We start from the raw sequence: 17,002 nt of genomic DNA, 5'->3' as shown, positions 1-17,002 counted from the left end.
TTAATAAAAATAATGGAAGGGGAAATAAAACTACAAAGTAATCAATCAATTTAAGTAGCTAACCAAGAAAATGTTAGCAAATTAATCCAACTGAAGTACGAAAGGCGAGTTATTTGTGGGGTTTAATAAAGTGTATACACATTGAGTAAAACTTAAACCCCCACAAATATTTCACCTTTTGTTCTTTGGTAATGTATAAAATAACGATGAAAATAATAAGCCCATCATTTAATCAGTAACATATATTACTTTTTTGTAAGGGATATACCGAAACAGTCATAAACTGAGTGCTCTGGATGATGAAATTTATGCAAAAATAACAATGAATGATTTTTTTAAAAATAAATCCTTAATACATTCTGTAAAATAAACACATTCAGACATGTTTACAAGCACAAAAGTACACATGCTGTATGTTCTATGTGCATAGCAACATCAAAATATGAAACAGGCGCTTCCCAAACCCCCTCTATATATATATATATATATAGTGCTTCGCATCCGATCACACCCTATTGCACGGAGCGATCAGCCGCGACCGCATGTGATCGATTGCATGCAATCAGATTGCACCAAAATTGCATAGTGTATCGTGCGTGGCCTTAAGGAGTTGTGACTGGTGTCTTTTAAACTTGCATATTTTTGGATGAAGTCCACTGCCATCCGGTAATGTATGTTGTTTATCAGCTTACTATGTAGTAAGCATCGGTCAGAATCGGTAAACTGTAATTTGCAGTGTTAAGTTTGCTCTTATTACGATGGATCAGTGGCTGGTTCAAGCAAAAAAAAAAAAAAAAAACCAGCAGTGACATAAGGAGAAGCCGCAGGCATGTTGGATTTTTTTTTACCAGTGTATGTATGTATGTATGTATGTATATGTGTGTGTGTGTGTGTGTGTGTGTGTGTGTGATGGGGGTGGGGGGGTGTCAAGTACCACAGACAAGAGGAAGGAGGGTGTGGCCCAAAAAGTTTGAGAACCACTAGTCTAAATAACCTGATCTGGACAGATCACAGTACTCGAGTCCCTAGAGTAGGCGTCTCCAACCCTGGTCCTGGTGAGCTACTGTGGCTGCTGGTTTTCGTTTCAACCAATCTCTGTTACTTAATTGAAACAATTATTGGCTTAATTAGTCAAGATTAACAGGTGTTCCAGATCTTTAGTCACTGATGATGTAAAGACACCTATAAAACCTGCTGGATAGGGGCACTCCAGGACCAGGGTTGGAGACCCTGCCCTAGAAGGTGTAAAAAATACAAAACAAAACAAAACTTTAGTTTTGTTGACCCATAGAAATGGGGACTTGAGCTGTGAATGTATGAGAAGTGTTTTATTAGTGTGAGTCCACTGAGGAGCAGAGTTTTGACAGGTACAGGCGAGTTTTCTAAAAAGCCATCCATAAAAGTAGGCTGCTTTTCCCATAAATAAATGGTGATGTTAATCCCCTAAATTTCAATGAGTTATCATTAAATAATCAACATTGCAAAATGTAGAACATCAACATACTCTTATATCCAAAATTAAAAACACATGCTATAACACTGCCAATCAAGTGTAAAGCCTTTTACAGATAGAATTCTCTAGAAACATGTTGATGCTAATATTATGATTGCATTGCATTTTAACATGTTGATGCTAATATTATGATTGCATTGCATTTTAACATGTTGATGCTAATATTATGATTGCATTGCATTTTAACATGTTGATGCTAATATTATGATTGCATTGCATTTTAACATGTTGATGCTAATATTATGATTGCATTGCATTTTAACATGTTGATGCTAATATTATGATTGCATTGCATTTTAACATGTTGATGCTAATATTATGATTGCATTGCATTTTAACATGTTGATGCTAATATTATGATTGCATTGCATTTTAACATGTTGGAATCTTATGAATTGCATGTGACTGTTTAGCATGACAGATCTGGGCTTGGTTCGCACTTTTAGGCCTGGTGCTGCTTTGGCTTTCAGTTCAGCTGTCCGATATTCCTTAATGGAAAGCTTAGGATGAGTTTATGAGAAAGTCCCTCAACTCCTTTATGGGGATAGGCGGGGCCGGAATGTGCGTGGCCGGATCATCATGGTGACTTTTTTCAGGGAATAATAATCCGAGTCCTTCCAGCTGTACCACACAATCCCATCAGGACCCAGCAAATTCTTGCCCTTGGCAGAGTATCGACCACCCTGTCAGATAAGAAAAAAAGATTTTATAATTTAATTTTTGGATATTGCAACAATTGTTGTACATTAATCATTACATTGTTGGGGTGTTTTATGCACAGTAGCGTAATAACGCTTATAAACACATTCCCTGTCTATCTGTTTGTACATGGTGAACTAACCTTCTCCAGACATTTATCATAGCTTCGTAGCCTACATACTATTTGCTCATAGTTCCCTATCAAGAACGAAATGTAACCGTTACCAAATGGGTATTTACCTGTAAAGACCCCGAAACCTGAATCTACCAGCATCATTTTTCCTGTTGGATGCCTCTATTAAAAAACCGGGGCATACCTTTGGTGAGATGCTGCAGCGCTTTCGCTGCGTGCGGGAATCCATGAAGGTGTTTTCATCCCAGTTTGATATCAAGCAGGCTTTGTTGACAGTCCAGTTGCTGTTTTTAGCAAGCTGAGGCAGCAACTCTACATTCTTACCGTACATTGCTTTCTATTTGCATAATGCCTAGGTTTTATCCCTGTGGCCAGACTGCCACCCGGCACAGTGGCAAGAGCTTTAGGCCAAGCCACAAGGTGAGCAGCAGCCCTAGGGGTTTCCTGCCACAGGCCCAGGGCCCCTTCTCTGGGGGCCTGTGGTAAGAATGACGTCACTGGCCAGGCTGTTGTAATCAGGACGAGACTGCAGGTTTGTAAGCGCTGGTGCGCACGTTTAATTATAAAAAACAAAAAATAACATGGACAGAAACTCTAAACAAACACATTTAACAAAACAAAAGGCACAAGGGTCAAAACAAAAGGTTATTCAAACCACTCACGAACGTAAACTAACACGGACGTAAATATAGTAACGCACAGAACACAAAAAACATACCTTCACCAATATTAATTGGGCATACTCAGGCACGTCGACCTGTATCTGGACCGAAGGAGGTTCAAAATTTTGATGATGCAACAGCTGTTACAGTCTTTCAGGCCAGGCAACTGGTTCACCGTGGTCGACCTCAGAGATGCCTATATCTATGTCCCCATAAAAAACGGCGCACTTAATAGCAGATCCGCCATGCCGGTCAATTTGACCATTTTAGGGTTTCAAATTTAAATAACTCTGTGTTAGTGAATCCCATGCACATGTCCATTGTTGACTTTTCCTAAATATATTAAATAAATAACCAGTGTTTGAGCAGCAGATTTACAAAAATGACGAAGTTATAAAAATGCATCCCTAGACCTGCCAGACCGGTCATATTGACCGGGTATTACAATACATGATTTTTTTTTTTTAATATAACATAAAATATTCAATTTTGAATATTTTTTACATACAATATACAAGACACCCTAACCCCCCCCCACCCACCTATAGGCCACATCACTATGTATTTCACTGTGGAATGTGGGATGGTGTGGCTGTATGCTAATCCTTTGCAACTCCCGTCTTTTTTGACATGCACAGCGTGTGGATGTAAACAACTGCGGATTACAATTTTTTTATTGACAATGTCAATTAATCTTTTTTGAGAAATATTGGGATATTATTTTGTTTTATTTGAGAGCAACAACTTACACCCGGCTTCAGGCAGATATTTGCCCTGATCTGATTTGTACAACAACAACTCCAAGATGGTCACTTACCTCGCAACTCACCTGGAGCTATCACTCTTTCATATTATACAAGGAATGTAATGGGGAAAATATCAGGAGGAGATATTTCATTTTGGAACTAGCCACAAAGCTTCGGCACAAACATTTTGATCACAATACTGCAAAGCTGCACTCAGTGTACACACGCCAGGTAGGTAAACAATAATAAAACTTCTGATGTTTGTGCCCAATATGCAGAGTCAAAGTACAGTCGAGACAATCACTTCTCAAGTATACTGTAGTAAAATAGGACTCTGCAGCCTTGAGTAAACATAATCGTAATCATATAACAAGTTGCTTACCCACGAGGCCTTGTTTTGATGTACTGTCCTCAGTGACTGAGCACCATTGACATTTGTATACTGTATTTAAACTGCTGACGCGTGGAGGCGCTTTTGCTAATTGTAATGCGATGTGGCCGAGGACAGTGTAAATGATCAGGCTGGAGTCTTGATTTACAGTTTTTAAACCGGTGTTGGTTTTATTTTTCTTACAGTGCGGTGGGGAAACAACCGCTAATAAAACAGACAAACAAAATGAACCTAGCTCACAGTTGGCGCACTAATTAAACATGTGGTACCTGTGCATACATGTGGGAACTCATGACATCTAGTGGTCAACCTATTACACTGCAGGTACCAAATCTCATTCTCAAACTAGCATATTGATTCTGCACCACAATAATCATATCGGTCTGCTTATAAGAATCAAATCATCCGGGACAGATGTGATTCTTATAAAAGGAGTGCGCTGTAGTTTCTTTTGAAATGTTTATTTTATTATAGTTTTTTTATTATTATTATTTCTTGTAGTTGTGCTGTATGTGCTAATTTTGAACTTTTATTTTAAATTTTCCATTAAATACGGTGTTTCTGCAATGCAAACTATATGAAAATGAAATGTCTTTCGTTTTCATATCGAAGCTGTTTAAAAATGTACCGGTTAAAATGACCGGCGTCGCGGTTCTAGGTAATAAGAAAATCCGGAGGTTCTAGTGTTAAGTACTAGGGATGTGCTTTTGGTACATTTTTATGAACGTTTAAACTCTTTGCAATGTCAGCGTTTAAACCATATCTACATACACACACACTCATTATATTACATTCTGATACTGACAGTCCTGGTTAGTATTTTCTAAGCAAATAAGAAAATAACGTTTTAACATCGCAAAGACTACAAAGTAAAAAAATAAATAAAAAAAATAAAAAAACACCAACACATCAAAGTATATATTGAAATGTTTATATTTATGGTTGTAATTAAAGTTGCAAGTGAAGATCTAACTTTATACTAGATACATATTGAACACATTTTCAGATAGTATAATGTTTTTAGAATAGTGTGTTTCTTAAAGGTTCATTTAACAACAAAACAGGAATCTATTACGTTTTTTTAGTTTTTTTGTTATAAGTAACTTTGCCCAAAATGATATGGTTTAAAAAAATAATAATAATAATAATAATTATAGAGACGAACATCACCCACTGTACAGCGAGAAAGTGAAAGCGAGTTGTGCTTACAATTGAAAAAAAGATGGAAATACTGTCACTTCTGGAAAAGGTAATTACCAGGGATAAAAGAGCACTGTGACTGATATTAAAAAGTCTGCCTCAGAGATTTAAAAGTTTGCGGTCTTTGATAGAAGCGGTGTGATCTTTATATAACATCTACTGTTGCTCGAGACGACTACTTGAGCATTACAATTTCCGAGTACTCAAATCAAACGCCACTCTCCTCTGTTCTAGTGTACATAAACCTCCCAAACAAGTCATATTTTAAATGCCAAATTAACACACAATCAAGTAATATATTAAGTCATTAATATAATGCTTGCCTTCTTGTGCAGTTAATAATAATTATTATTATTATTATTATTATTATTATTATTATTATTATTATTATTATTATTATTATTATTATTATTATTTATTTATTTCTTAGCAGACATTTCTTAGTTGTATATGGTCAAGTATTACTAAATAACGTAAAGTATTAACATTCGCATATTCACACAACTTTACATTAAATTGTAAAAAGAGATGCCTGGCCTACCTGTTTGAACGGTGTCTCAGTGATCCTTTACTTTAGTGCAGTAGTTCCAAAATACAAATAAGAGCTGTACTAAACATAAACGGCCATTCGGTCAAAAAGCTTACAGAACAATTTCAAGAGAAAAAGGCCTTCCACGTATGGGAGGAATGGGGTCCACGAGCCTGTGGTAATTGCAACTTTTTCTCCCTTTTGAAAGTTTTGTATGAACAGCTGCAGCACGATTTTCTTAAAGTTTTTCCAGCCTTGCTGTTATTGTTTTATGGGTCAGCACAGTATTGGGATAATCTTACATCGGCTTCAAAACTGTTGCATTCACGGTTCACACGCACTGTCCTCATAGGTGATAAAACTCAACAGAGCTCAACCAAGTGTGTGTAAAGTGCCGCACGATCCAGGACTTGCGTCAACGAGTAAGTCTGTTAGAAATGGAGCTGGAAGAAATGAGACAGCAACAGAGCTTGAGGAGCGGACACACCCACAATTCATGGAAGTCTGCACCCCTAGCAGACTGAAAGGCACCAAGGAGATGGAAGAGATTCGAAACAGCTGGGTTCAGATAGGCAGAAGCAAGGAAAAAAAGAAACTTCGTCAAACAGAACCACCAGAAATCCAAACATCCAACAAATTTGAGCCACTTCAACATTTAGATGACCAAAACCAACATCAAGAGAATGAAAGGAACAACATCCAGGACCCTATAAACAGTGCTGGCCAGGCAGCAAAAAGAAGGGAGGTCATGATTGTTGGGGACTCCATATTGAGAAACACAGCAAGTTCAGTTAGCAGTTTGGACCCCCTTACTACAACAGTGTGCTGCCTTTCAGGAGCCTCTGTCAAGCACATCACTGAGAACGTGGACAGGCTCCTAGAACGAACAGGAGATGACCCGGTAGTAGTTGTCTACATCGGTACAAACAACATTGGAAGAGACAGGCCAAGATCCCTGCAAAACAAATTCAGAGAGCTAGGAAGGAAATTAAAAGACAAGACCAAAACTGTGGTATTTTCTGGGATACTGCCGGCACCTTGCAAAGGTCCATATGGACAGCTGGAAATGCAAAATCAAAATGCATGGCTGAAATCGTGGTGCACACAGGAAGGCTTCACCTTTCTTGAACATTGGAGCACATTCTACAACAAGGACTATCTATATAGGTGGGATGGACTGCACTTAAACAGAAAGGGAACCAATCTACTCGGAGAAAGGATCCTTGAGGAGGTCCAGAAGCATTTAAACTAGAAAGGAAGGGGGGCGACCACATCAAAACAAGGGCAACAACTCAGGTAAGACAACTATTAAATGTATTTATCTTAATGCTAGAAGTCTCAGAAACAAAATGTTAGAACTTGAAGCTACTGCACTAACAAGTAACTACGATGTGATAGGTGTTACAGAAACTTGGTTGTCTGAGAGTGATGGAGACGAATATAATATTAGTGGGTACACACTGTATAGGAAAGACAGGCAGGACAGAAGAGGCAGAGGGGTAGCACTATACATAAGAAATAGTCTTGAAGCCCAGGTGTTAAACCTGGACAAAGAAAACAACGCCGAATCAATATGGGTCAGAATAATGGACAAAAATTCAAAGGGCATAATAATAGGAGCATGCTATAGACTGCCAAATTCAGACGCTGAACAAAATAATCTGTTATACCATGACATTCAAAATGCGTGTAGAAAAGGAGAAGCCATACTAATGGGGGATTTCAACTAACCCCATATAAAATGGGAAAACAAGATGGGGGGCACGACGGATGAAATTGAAATGGTGGAAATGACAAATGACTGCTTCCTAAAGCAATTTGTCAAGGCACCGACTAGAGGGGAGGCATGCCTTGATTTAGTCTTTTCAAATAATGAAGACAGAATAACTAAAACAGAGGTCAGAGAGCCATTGGCAAACTCAGACCACAACATGGTCTCATTTGAAATATTTTTTAAAACCCCAAAAGTAATGACTAAAGCTAAGGTTTACAATTTTAGAAAAGCAAACTATGAAAGGTATGAAACAGAGACTAACAGAAGTAGATTGGAGTAAAATAGAGAAAACATCCACAGAAAAAGGGTGGCTGTTTTTTAAAAATGTAGTACTAAAGGCGCAAAACAATTACATCCCAAAAATTAGACAAATCTAAATCTAAAACAAAATGGCCAAAATGGTTTAATAGATCAATTAAAAAAAAATATTCAGCGAAAAAAGGCACTTTACAGAGCGTTTAAAAGGGACCAAAAACAAAGTACGCAGAAAGAGTACTTGGAACTGCAAAGACAAGTCAAAAAGGAAGTTAGAAAGGCCAAGAGAGAGATAGAAATCAATATTGCTAAGGGGGCTAAAACCAATTCCAAAATATTTTTCCAATATTATAACAGCAAGAGAACATTCAAAGAGGAGGTTAAATGTCTAAGAGACACAAATGGCAAAATCATAGATGAAGAAAAAAAAATAGCAAATATATTAAATGACTTTTCACAGGTTTTTACAAAGGAGGACACGGACAACATGCCCCACATGTCGACCTGTTCGACCTGTTCCTATCCAATTTTAAATAACTTTTAAATAACTTTAGCATAACAGAGGCAGAAGTGTTAAAGGGACTAGGAGCTCTTAAAATAAACAAATTCCCTGGGCCGGATGAGGTCCTCCCAATAGTACTCAAAGAAATGAAAGAAGTTATTTACAAACCGCTAACCAAGATCATGCAACAGTCTCTTGACACAGGGGTTGTACCGACAGACTGGAAAATTGCAAACGTAATACCGATCCACAAAAAGGGAGACAAAACCGAACCAGGTAACTACAGACCAATAAGCCTGACTTCTATTATATGTAAACTTATGGAAACTATAAGAAGATCTAAAATGGAAAATTACCTATATGGTAACAATATCCTGGGAGACAGTCAGCATGGTTTTAGGAAAGGGAGATCGTGTCTAACTAACCTGCTTGACATTTTTGAGGATGCAACATTGACAATGGATAATTGCAAAGCATACAACATGGTTTATTTAGATTTCCAGAAAGCTTTTGACAAAGTACTGCATAAAACATTAATTCTCAAACTGAACGCAGTAGGGATTCAAGGAAATGCATGCACATGGATTAGGGAGTGGTTAGCATGTAGAAAACATAAAGTACTGATTAGAGGAGAAACCTCAAAATGGAGCAAGGTAACCAGTGGTCTACCACAGCGATCAGTATTAGGTCCTCTGCTATTCCTAATCTACATTAATGATTTAGATTCTGGTATATTAAGCAAACTTGTTAAATTTGCAGACGACACAAAAATAGGAGGAGTGGCAAACACTGTTGCAGCAGCAAAGGTCATTCAAAATGATCTAGACAGCATTTAGAACTGGGCAGACACATGGCAAATGACATTTAATAGAGAAAAGTGTAAAGTATTGCATGCAGGCAATAAAAATGTGCATTATAAATATCATATGGGAGATACTGAAATTGAAGAAGGGAACCATGAAAAAGACCTAGGAGTTTATATTGACTCAGAAATGTCTTCATCTAGACAATGTGGGGAAGCTATAAAAAAGGCCAACAAGATGCTCGGATATATTGTGAGAAGTGTTGAATTTAAATCAAGGGAAGTAATGTTAAAACTTTACAATGCATTAGTAAGACCTCACCTAGAATATTGTGTTCAGTTCTGGTCACCTCGTTACAAAAAGGATATTGCTGCTCTAGAAAGAGTGCAAAGAAGAGCAACCAGAATTATCCCGGGTTTAAAAGGCATGTCGTATGCAGACAGGATAAAAGAATTGAATCTATTCAGTATTGCACAAAGAAGACTACGCGGCGATCTGATTCAAACATTCAAAATCCTAAAAGGTATAGAAAATGTTGACCCAGGGGACTTTTTTGACCTGAAAAATGAAACAAGGACCAGGGGTCACAAATGGAGATTAGATAAAGGGGCATACAGAACAGAAAATAGGATTCACTTTTATACACGGAGAATTGTGAGGGTCTGGAACCAACTCCCTAGTAATGTTGTTGAAGCTGACATCCTGGGATCCTACAAGAAGCTGCTTGATGAGATTCTGGGATCAATAAGCTACTAACAACCAAACAAGCAAGATGGGCCGAATGGCCTCCTCTCGTTCGTAAACTTTCTTATGTTCTTACATACCACGGTTTTCTTGTCCGGTTCCTCAACATACTTCCAAACATGGCTTCCTTTGTTTAGAAGTGCCATTTTAAATATAGAACAAACTCTAACCTTATTTAACCCCGCCATGGAATTTATACCATACCACGCCTACTATAGGCATAAACACACACAGTGCACCAATGAAGCACCAGATCGACCAAGAATAAAACCCGCCCCAGTGTCAATCTTTCTGTTGCACCAAATTAGATAAGCTACTTGGAGGCAATTGCCAAACACCTTCCTTTTTATAATATCTGCCCTTACTGTGGCACTAGAGCAGTCTGATATACGGCGGGCTACTGATGATAAATTACTAAAATTAATGCATAAAAAACATGCGTTTTGGTGACATTTAGCTCCCTATGCCTTTTTGAAGTGTAGGGAAGCTATACTGGCCCCATTGAGAGTCAAAGGTATCAGAGTACTCTATTATTTGTGCCCACTGTTCCCAGTCTCCAGCTCAAGCAGATGCTCACACGTAACTGGCCACCTTCAACGAGTGCAGAGAATTGCCGCCTGTTAGAGCTATTCATCTCAACAGAGCGCTCATGGTAATGATGTTCCAGAGCTTCTGGACGAGGGCAGCAGCTTCTCAGACCCTACCTTTGGATCTCCTGCACATGTGCCCTCTGCAACCTAGTTCAACAGCAAGGCTTTTTCAGCCAGCGTTGAACCGCGACTGCCTATTGACAGTGTTTCATCAGTGTCTAAAGGCACTCTCTTGGTGCAAACATTCTGCCCATCTACGACTCGGTGTAGCGTTGGGCAGTGTCACCAGAAGGGAGGCCGTCGCCACGGACGCGTCCATCCTGGGCTTGGGTGCTGTGTAGAATGGTACTCAACATAAATGTTTTGGAACTGCATGCAGTTAACTAGCCTTGCAGAATTTGTTGCAGAAGGTTCGATGGAGGTTCATTTGGGCGAGGTTCGGGAGAGCAGAGATAGATCTCTTGTCTCCCAGGAATCAACCCATTGTCCTCTCTGGCTCTCCATAATATGGAAACGCTGGCAGTAGATGCCTTGGCACACCAGTGGCCAAAGCAACTGTTATATGCCTTCCCACCGCTTGCCTTGCTCCCGCTGTTTCTGGAGAAAATCAGGTAGGACCAGGCTAAGGTACTCCTAGTAGCCCCTTGTTGACTCAGGAGTCTGGGTTAAGCCCTGAAGCAGCTCCTGAGCGACCAGCTATGGAGACTGCCCAAATGGGGACCTTATGGCATACCAACCCATCAGACCTGTAGCTCTGGGTTAGGTGCCTGAACGACTGCTTTGAGCCATCTGGGTCTGTCCAATAGATTTATTAACCCTCTGCAAAATGCCACAGCAGTGTCCACATGTTCCCAGTACGGGTACAAGTGGAGTGTCTTACAGATGTGGTGTCTGCCTTGCTCTTATTGTATTATTATTATTATTATTTATTTCTTAGCAGACGCCCTTATCCGGAGGAGTCACCCTGGACCCCTACCTCTCTTATTCACAGCACATCTCCACTCTGGCACGCACTTGCCGATTCTTCCTGAGCAACATCCGAAGAATCCGACCCTTCCTCACCAACTACGGTACCCAGCTCCTGGTCCAGGCCCTGGTACTCTCCCGCCTAGACTACTGCAACTCCCTCCTGGCTGGCCTCCCTGCGTCCGCCACCCGTCCGCTCCAGCTCATCCAGAACTCTGCTGCCCGCCTGGTGTTCTCTCTGCCTCGCTTCGCCCACGCTACTCCACTACTCCGCTCACTCCACTGGCTCCCGATCACCACTCGCATCCAGTTCAAGACTCTCGTACTAGCCTACAGATGCCTTGACCAGACTGCACCCAGCTACCTCCAGACACTCATCTCTCCCTACACCCCCACTCGACCTCTCCGCTCCGCCTGCACTAGAAGACTGGCTCTACCTCCACTACGCTCCCCTGCCTCCAGAGCCCGCTCCTTCTCCACCCTTGCTCCGCAGTGGTGGAATGACCTTCCTACAGATGTCAGGACTGCCCAGTCCCTGACCACATTCCGGTGCCTCCTTAAGACTCACCTCTTCAAACAGCACCTGTAGAACTCCTCTGTTTGTATCCTGGGACACTATCACCCTTCATTTAAATGTGCTTTATTTTGCTCTTATCTGCCCCCTATTTTACTGCATTTAATCCTGTACTTCAGAATACTGTAATCTGCCAAGTGTTTAACCTGTACTATTTTGTATTTAATCATATCCTGATGTCCTGTCCAACCACTCTCTGCTTGACCCTCTCCAATCTGGCTTCCGCTCTGCTCACTCCACTGAAACCGCCCTCCTGTCTGTCACCAACTCACTTAAGTGTGCCCGAGCTGCCTCTCTCTCCTCTGTCCTAATTCTCCTCGACCTCTCTGCTGCCTTTGACACTGTTGATCACTCTATTCTACTATCATCTCTTGCTGATCTGGGGATCTCTGGCACTGCTCTGACCTGGTTCTCCTCCTACCTCTCCAACCGCACTTACCAGGTAACCTGGCGTGGAGCAACCTCCACACCTCACCCTCTCTTAACTGGAGTCCCCCAAGGGTCAGTCTTGGGTCCTCTCCTGTTCTCTCTCTACACCCGCTCACTGGGCCCCCTCATTGCATCCTATGGTTTCTCATACCATTTCTATGCTGATGATGCTCAGATTTTCCTCTCCTTCCCCACCTCTGACTCCACCATCTCCTCCCGTATCTCTACCTGTCTGTCTGCTATTTCCTCCTGGATGCACTCGCATCACCTCAAACTCAACCTCTCTAAATCTGACCTCCTTTTCTTTCCCTCTTCCTCCCCCTCCTCTGATCTCTCTATCTCTGTTCCTCTGGAATCTACCACACTCTCTCCCTCTTCCTCTGCTAAGAACCTTGGAGTCACCCTGGACCCCTGCCTCTCTTATTCCCAGCACATCTCCACTCTGGCACGCACTTGCCGATTCTTCCTGAGCAACATCCGAAGAATCCGACCCTTCCTCACCAACTATGCTACCCAGCTCCTGGTCCAGGCCCTGGTACTCTCCCGCCTAGACTACTGCAACTCCCTCCTGGCTGGCCTCCCTGCATCCGCCACCCGTCCGCTCCAGCTCATCCAGAACTCTGCTGCCCGCCTGGTGTTCTCTCTGCCTCGCTTCGCCCACGCTACTCCACTACTCCGCTCGCTCCACTGGCTCCCGATCACCGCTCACATCCAGTTCAAGACTCTTGTACTCGCCTACAGATGCCTTGACCAGACTGCACCCAGCTACCTCCAGACCCTCATCTCTCCCTACACCCCCACTCGACCTCTCCGCTCCGCCTGCACTAGAAGACTGGCTCTACCTCCGCTACGCTCCCCTGCCTCTAGAGCCTGCTCCTTCTCTACCCTTGCTCCGCAGTGGTGGAATGACCTTCCTACAGATGTCAGGACTGCCCAGTCCCTGACCACATTCCGGCGCCTCCTTAAGACTCACCTCTTCAAAGAGCACCTGTAGAACTCCTCTGTTTGTATCCTGGGACACTATCACCCTTCATTCAAATGTGCTTTATTTTGCTCTTATCTGCCCCCTATTTTACTGCATTTAATCCTGTACTTCAGAATACTGTAATCTGCCAAGTGTTTAACCTGTAGTACTTTGTATTTAATCACATCCTGATGTAACTATCACTATTTAATCATATCCTGATGTAACTATCACTATTATCTGCTGTATTATTGAATTGTGGTTTGTCACACTTGAACAAAAATTATTGTATTTCTTGCTCTTATTGTATTACTTGTATTGTAACACTTGAATGTATTTTGTATTTGCTTGCGATTGTAAGTCGACCTGGATAAGGGCGTCTGCTAAGAAATAAATAATAATATTAATAACTATCACTATTATCTGCTGTATTATTGAATTGTGGTTTGTCACACTTGTACTTTGCTTGAACAAAAGTTATTGTATTTCTTGCTCTTATTGTATTACTTGTATTGTAACACTTAATGTATTTGCTTACGATTGTAAGTCGCCCTGGATAAGGGCGTCTGCTAAGAAATAAATAATAATAATAATCTGCCTCATGGATTTGACCCCATGACTTGTCCCATGGCAGTATTATTGCAGTTTTGCAGGACCTGTTTGATGAGAGGAATTCCCTATTACATTAAAGGTCTATCTGGCAGTCATTCGGCTTGCCATGAAAAATTGACTCTGTCTCCCAAGGAGCTCAGCTTCCTGGCAGGGCAACATTTTTTAAAGTGGTTCAGCGGTTGTGGCCACCTAATGAAGGACATTTTTCATCGCTGGAGGTTAAACGTGGTGCTCAATGCACTCTTGAAGTCTCCATTTGAGCCCATGCATTCCAACTGAGCTGAAATGTCATCACTCAAGAATAGTTTACTTGCTATCACCTTCGCAAAGAGGGTGAGTGAGATGCAGGTTTTCTCTTAGTGAGAACCTACTTAATTTTTACAGAGGCCAGGACAAGGGTTACGCTCTGTACCAGTCCTGCTTTTTGCCAAACACTGTCTCGGCATTTCATGTCAACCAGTCTGTGGAATTGGTGGTTTCTTTCCACCTCCTTCCAGTCTGACAGGGAGCTGCAGCTCCAAGCGCTCTTCTCAGTGCGAGCTCTGGCGTGCTATGTTGACAGGACAGTTGGAGGCAGTCCGGACGATATGTTGTCTGATCTGGGACATAGTCCCATGGTCAAGCCTTCTCTATGCGAGGCTGTCCAAATGGATGGCAGACACATGCAGGACTGCCTAAGAGCTGACCAACTTGCCCCCTCCAATGCAGCGGTGTGGTCTACTCCCCATACCTTTACGAGTATTGAGGGCGGCTTCAAGGTCAACCCTTACAACATAACATAGAGGTGAGTTTCTCCCTAAATTTTTTAGCCCAAGCTTCTTGTTACTGGTGTTCCGAATGGTAACGCACAAGGCAACCTCAGCTTAGCCTTGTAGCATTCCAGTCGTTCTACAATATTGCCCTTGCGACAGCTTTGGTACACTCACCCATTAGGTTATTTATCATAACCCTGGTTCCTTGAACTAGAAATGTAACCATTAACCTTCAAGGTCGCTGCTTCCTTGATTGCAGCATGCTTGAAGGAAAAATGATGCCGGTAGCTGTGTCTGCAGTTATCTTATGCCCTCCGGGTTGGTCATGACTGCGTCACAGGTGCTGATGTGCAGCTTTGGTATATCTATTCAGGTTTCGGGGTCTTTAGAGGAAAGTACCCATTCGGTAGTGGTTACATTTCTATTTCAGGGAACAAGGATTATGGTAATAACCTAACGTTAGTAAGCATGTCAAATAATGATCGAAGCAGAAACAAAAATAGGTAATTCTATTAAACACAAATTATAGGATATTACAGGTGTAAAATGTATATGATATAAAGTATGTCTTTAATACCAGCCATTGGTACCCATGCTGCCTCACTGGCTCAGACAAGGTGTGTCAGGTATGGAGGGGGGGAGAGCAAGGCCCTATATTATTAGGTAAAATCGAAATGCCATTGCAGTTAGCATAAGGAAGGACAGATTTTGAATCTCAGAAAAGTGCAGAAAAATATTACGCTATTATGTAGTACTTGGCTGCCTCAGTTGGTATGCATTATTGCAGAGAAAAGACAGCAAAACCATTTTATCCTTAAGTTTTGGTGGCAGGAGATGGAGGAAAATATATAAGAAATTGAGACAACACAGGTAAACACAGGTGTATTTAAGTAATGAAATGCCGTACCGTGACTAACCATTAGTAATTGTTGTAGGAAAGGAGGCTGAGGTTGTTGCCCTGGGTTAACTGATAATGTACCTTGTAATAGACTCCATTGAGGTTGGTAAAGAAACACTGATGATACCACCACCCCCCATGAGAGATCTCGGCACAGATGTTTCCAGTATCTGGAGTGCTGAAACTGCGCTTGTTGTGATACCAGCTGAAGGAGTCCTCCACTGTCCCACTGAACCCGTTCACATGCAGTCTGTAGTGGTTAGCTTCCTCCTCAACACTGTCAGAAGTAAAAAGTAGGTGGGGCTTGGTTAAATCACATAATCCCAACATTACATATAGAATAAATATTACGTTTCAAACTATGTAGTACGTTTATGCCCCAAGCGTTCATCACTTTACTATGCTAATTTCTTACCTAATCATGTTTCACTGCAAGCAGTATTTCCAACATAAAGTATACCACACTTCTTAAATCTGTGTTATTGTAAAACTTTAACATACTTTACTATTAAATAATGTGTATGCTATAACACACAAGAAGGTATGGTTGTACCGAGGTCAAGTCAGTGGGTTGTCTTCCTTATACAACCCACTGACTTGACCTCGGTACAACCATAGTGTGTTACTGCGCATAAATGGCTTATAAAATCTAAAATAAAATATGCTTATAATATATGGATAAGTACTATAATTGCATCTCAGCCCATACGAAAAAAGCCATAATTGGTTCATCCAAGCATCCCACTCCGAGGGTTGGTATTAAATGATTATTTATCACACACTTGCTGTTGTATCTTGGTTTTGTGTAGTGTACCATTGCTTTCAATCCTAAATAAATTTGCCAAAAACAAGTCTCTGACCTTAATATGTACACTGTTTCTACAAGTGTCTTTAAATCAAACTGTCCTAGCTGTTTATCATTCAGTAGTTACTGATACGGTTCCATTGCAAGTCCCTACCTGAAGCTCTCATATAGTGCATGCTTGTGCTTGTTATTCCAGTCCTCCAGGTCAATGCGGAGAGAGTAGTCCCCCTGGCTCGAGATGTCATGGATGTGGTCGTTTCCCAGCCAGAGCTCTGTGTTCAGATCCCCAAAGCCTTCCTTGTACTCCTTCCAGCTGCGGTTGAAGTTTACTGATCCGTCCTGTCGCCGCTGAATCACAGTCCACCCTCCACCTGGCAAGCAGGGAATAGGAGGGTAAAGCAGCCTCAGACAGTCTGGTGTTTTTAAATTCCTTACCTACTATTAGCTTTAGTATAATTTTC

At 41.3% G+C, this 17,002-nt stretch overlaps 1 protein-coding gene across 2 annotated transcripts in view; it reads right to left on the bottom strand.

Moving 5' to 3' along the window:
- Window positions 1–893: 893 nt before the first annotated feature.
- LOC117403401 (angiopoietin-related protein 7-like) overlaps window positions 894–17,002 on the bottom strand; it is a 99,405-nt gene continuing 83,296 nt past the window's right edge. For both annotated transcript variants that reach the window (XM_034921440.2, XM_059024328.1), the window contains 3 exons: window positions 16,696–16,912; window positions 15,818–16,013; window positions 894–2,196 (listed from right to left, as the gene is read on the bottom strand). In XM_034921440.2, coding sequence (XP_034777331.2) covers window positions 2,050–2,196; window positions 15,818–16,013; window positions 16,696–16,912 — 560 coding nt within the window. In that variant the 3' untranslated portion in view covers window positions 894–2,049. The remainder of the gene's footprint in view (window positions 2,197–15,817; window positions 16,014–16,695; window positions 16,913–17,002) is intronic.

Source organism: Acipenser ruthenus, chromosome 5 (assembly GCF_902713425.1).
Source record: "Acipenser ruthenus chromosome 5, fAciRut3.2 maternal haplotype, whole genome shotgun sequence".
NCBI lineage: Eukaryota > Metazoa > Chordata > Actinopteri > Acipenseriformes > Acipenseridae > Acipenser > Acipenser ruthenus.
The sequence above is the reverse complement of the archived record's forward strand: the minus strand, read 5'-3'. Positions and strand labels throughout refer to the sequence as shown.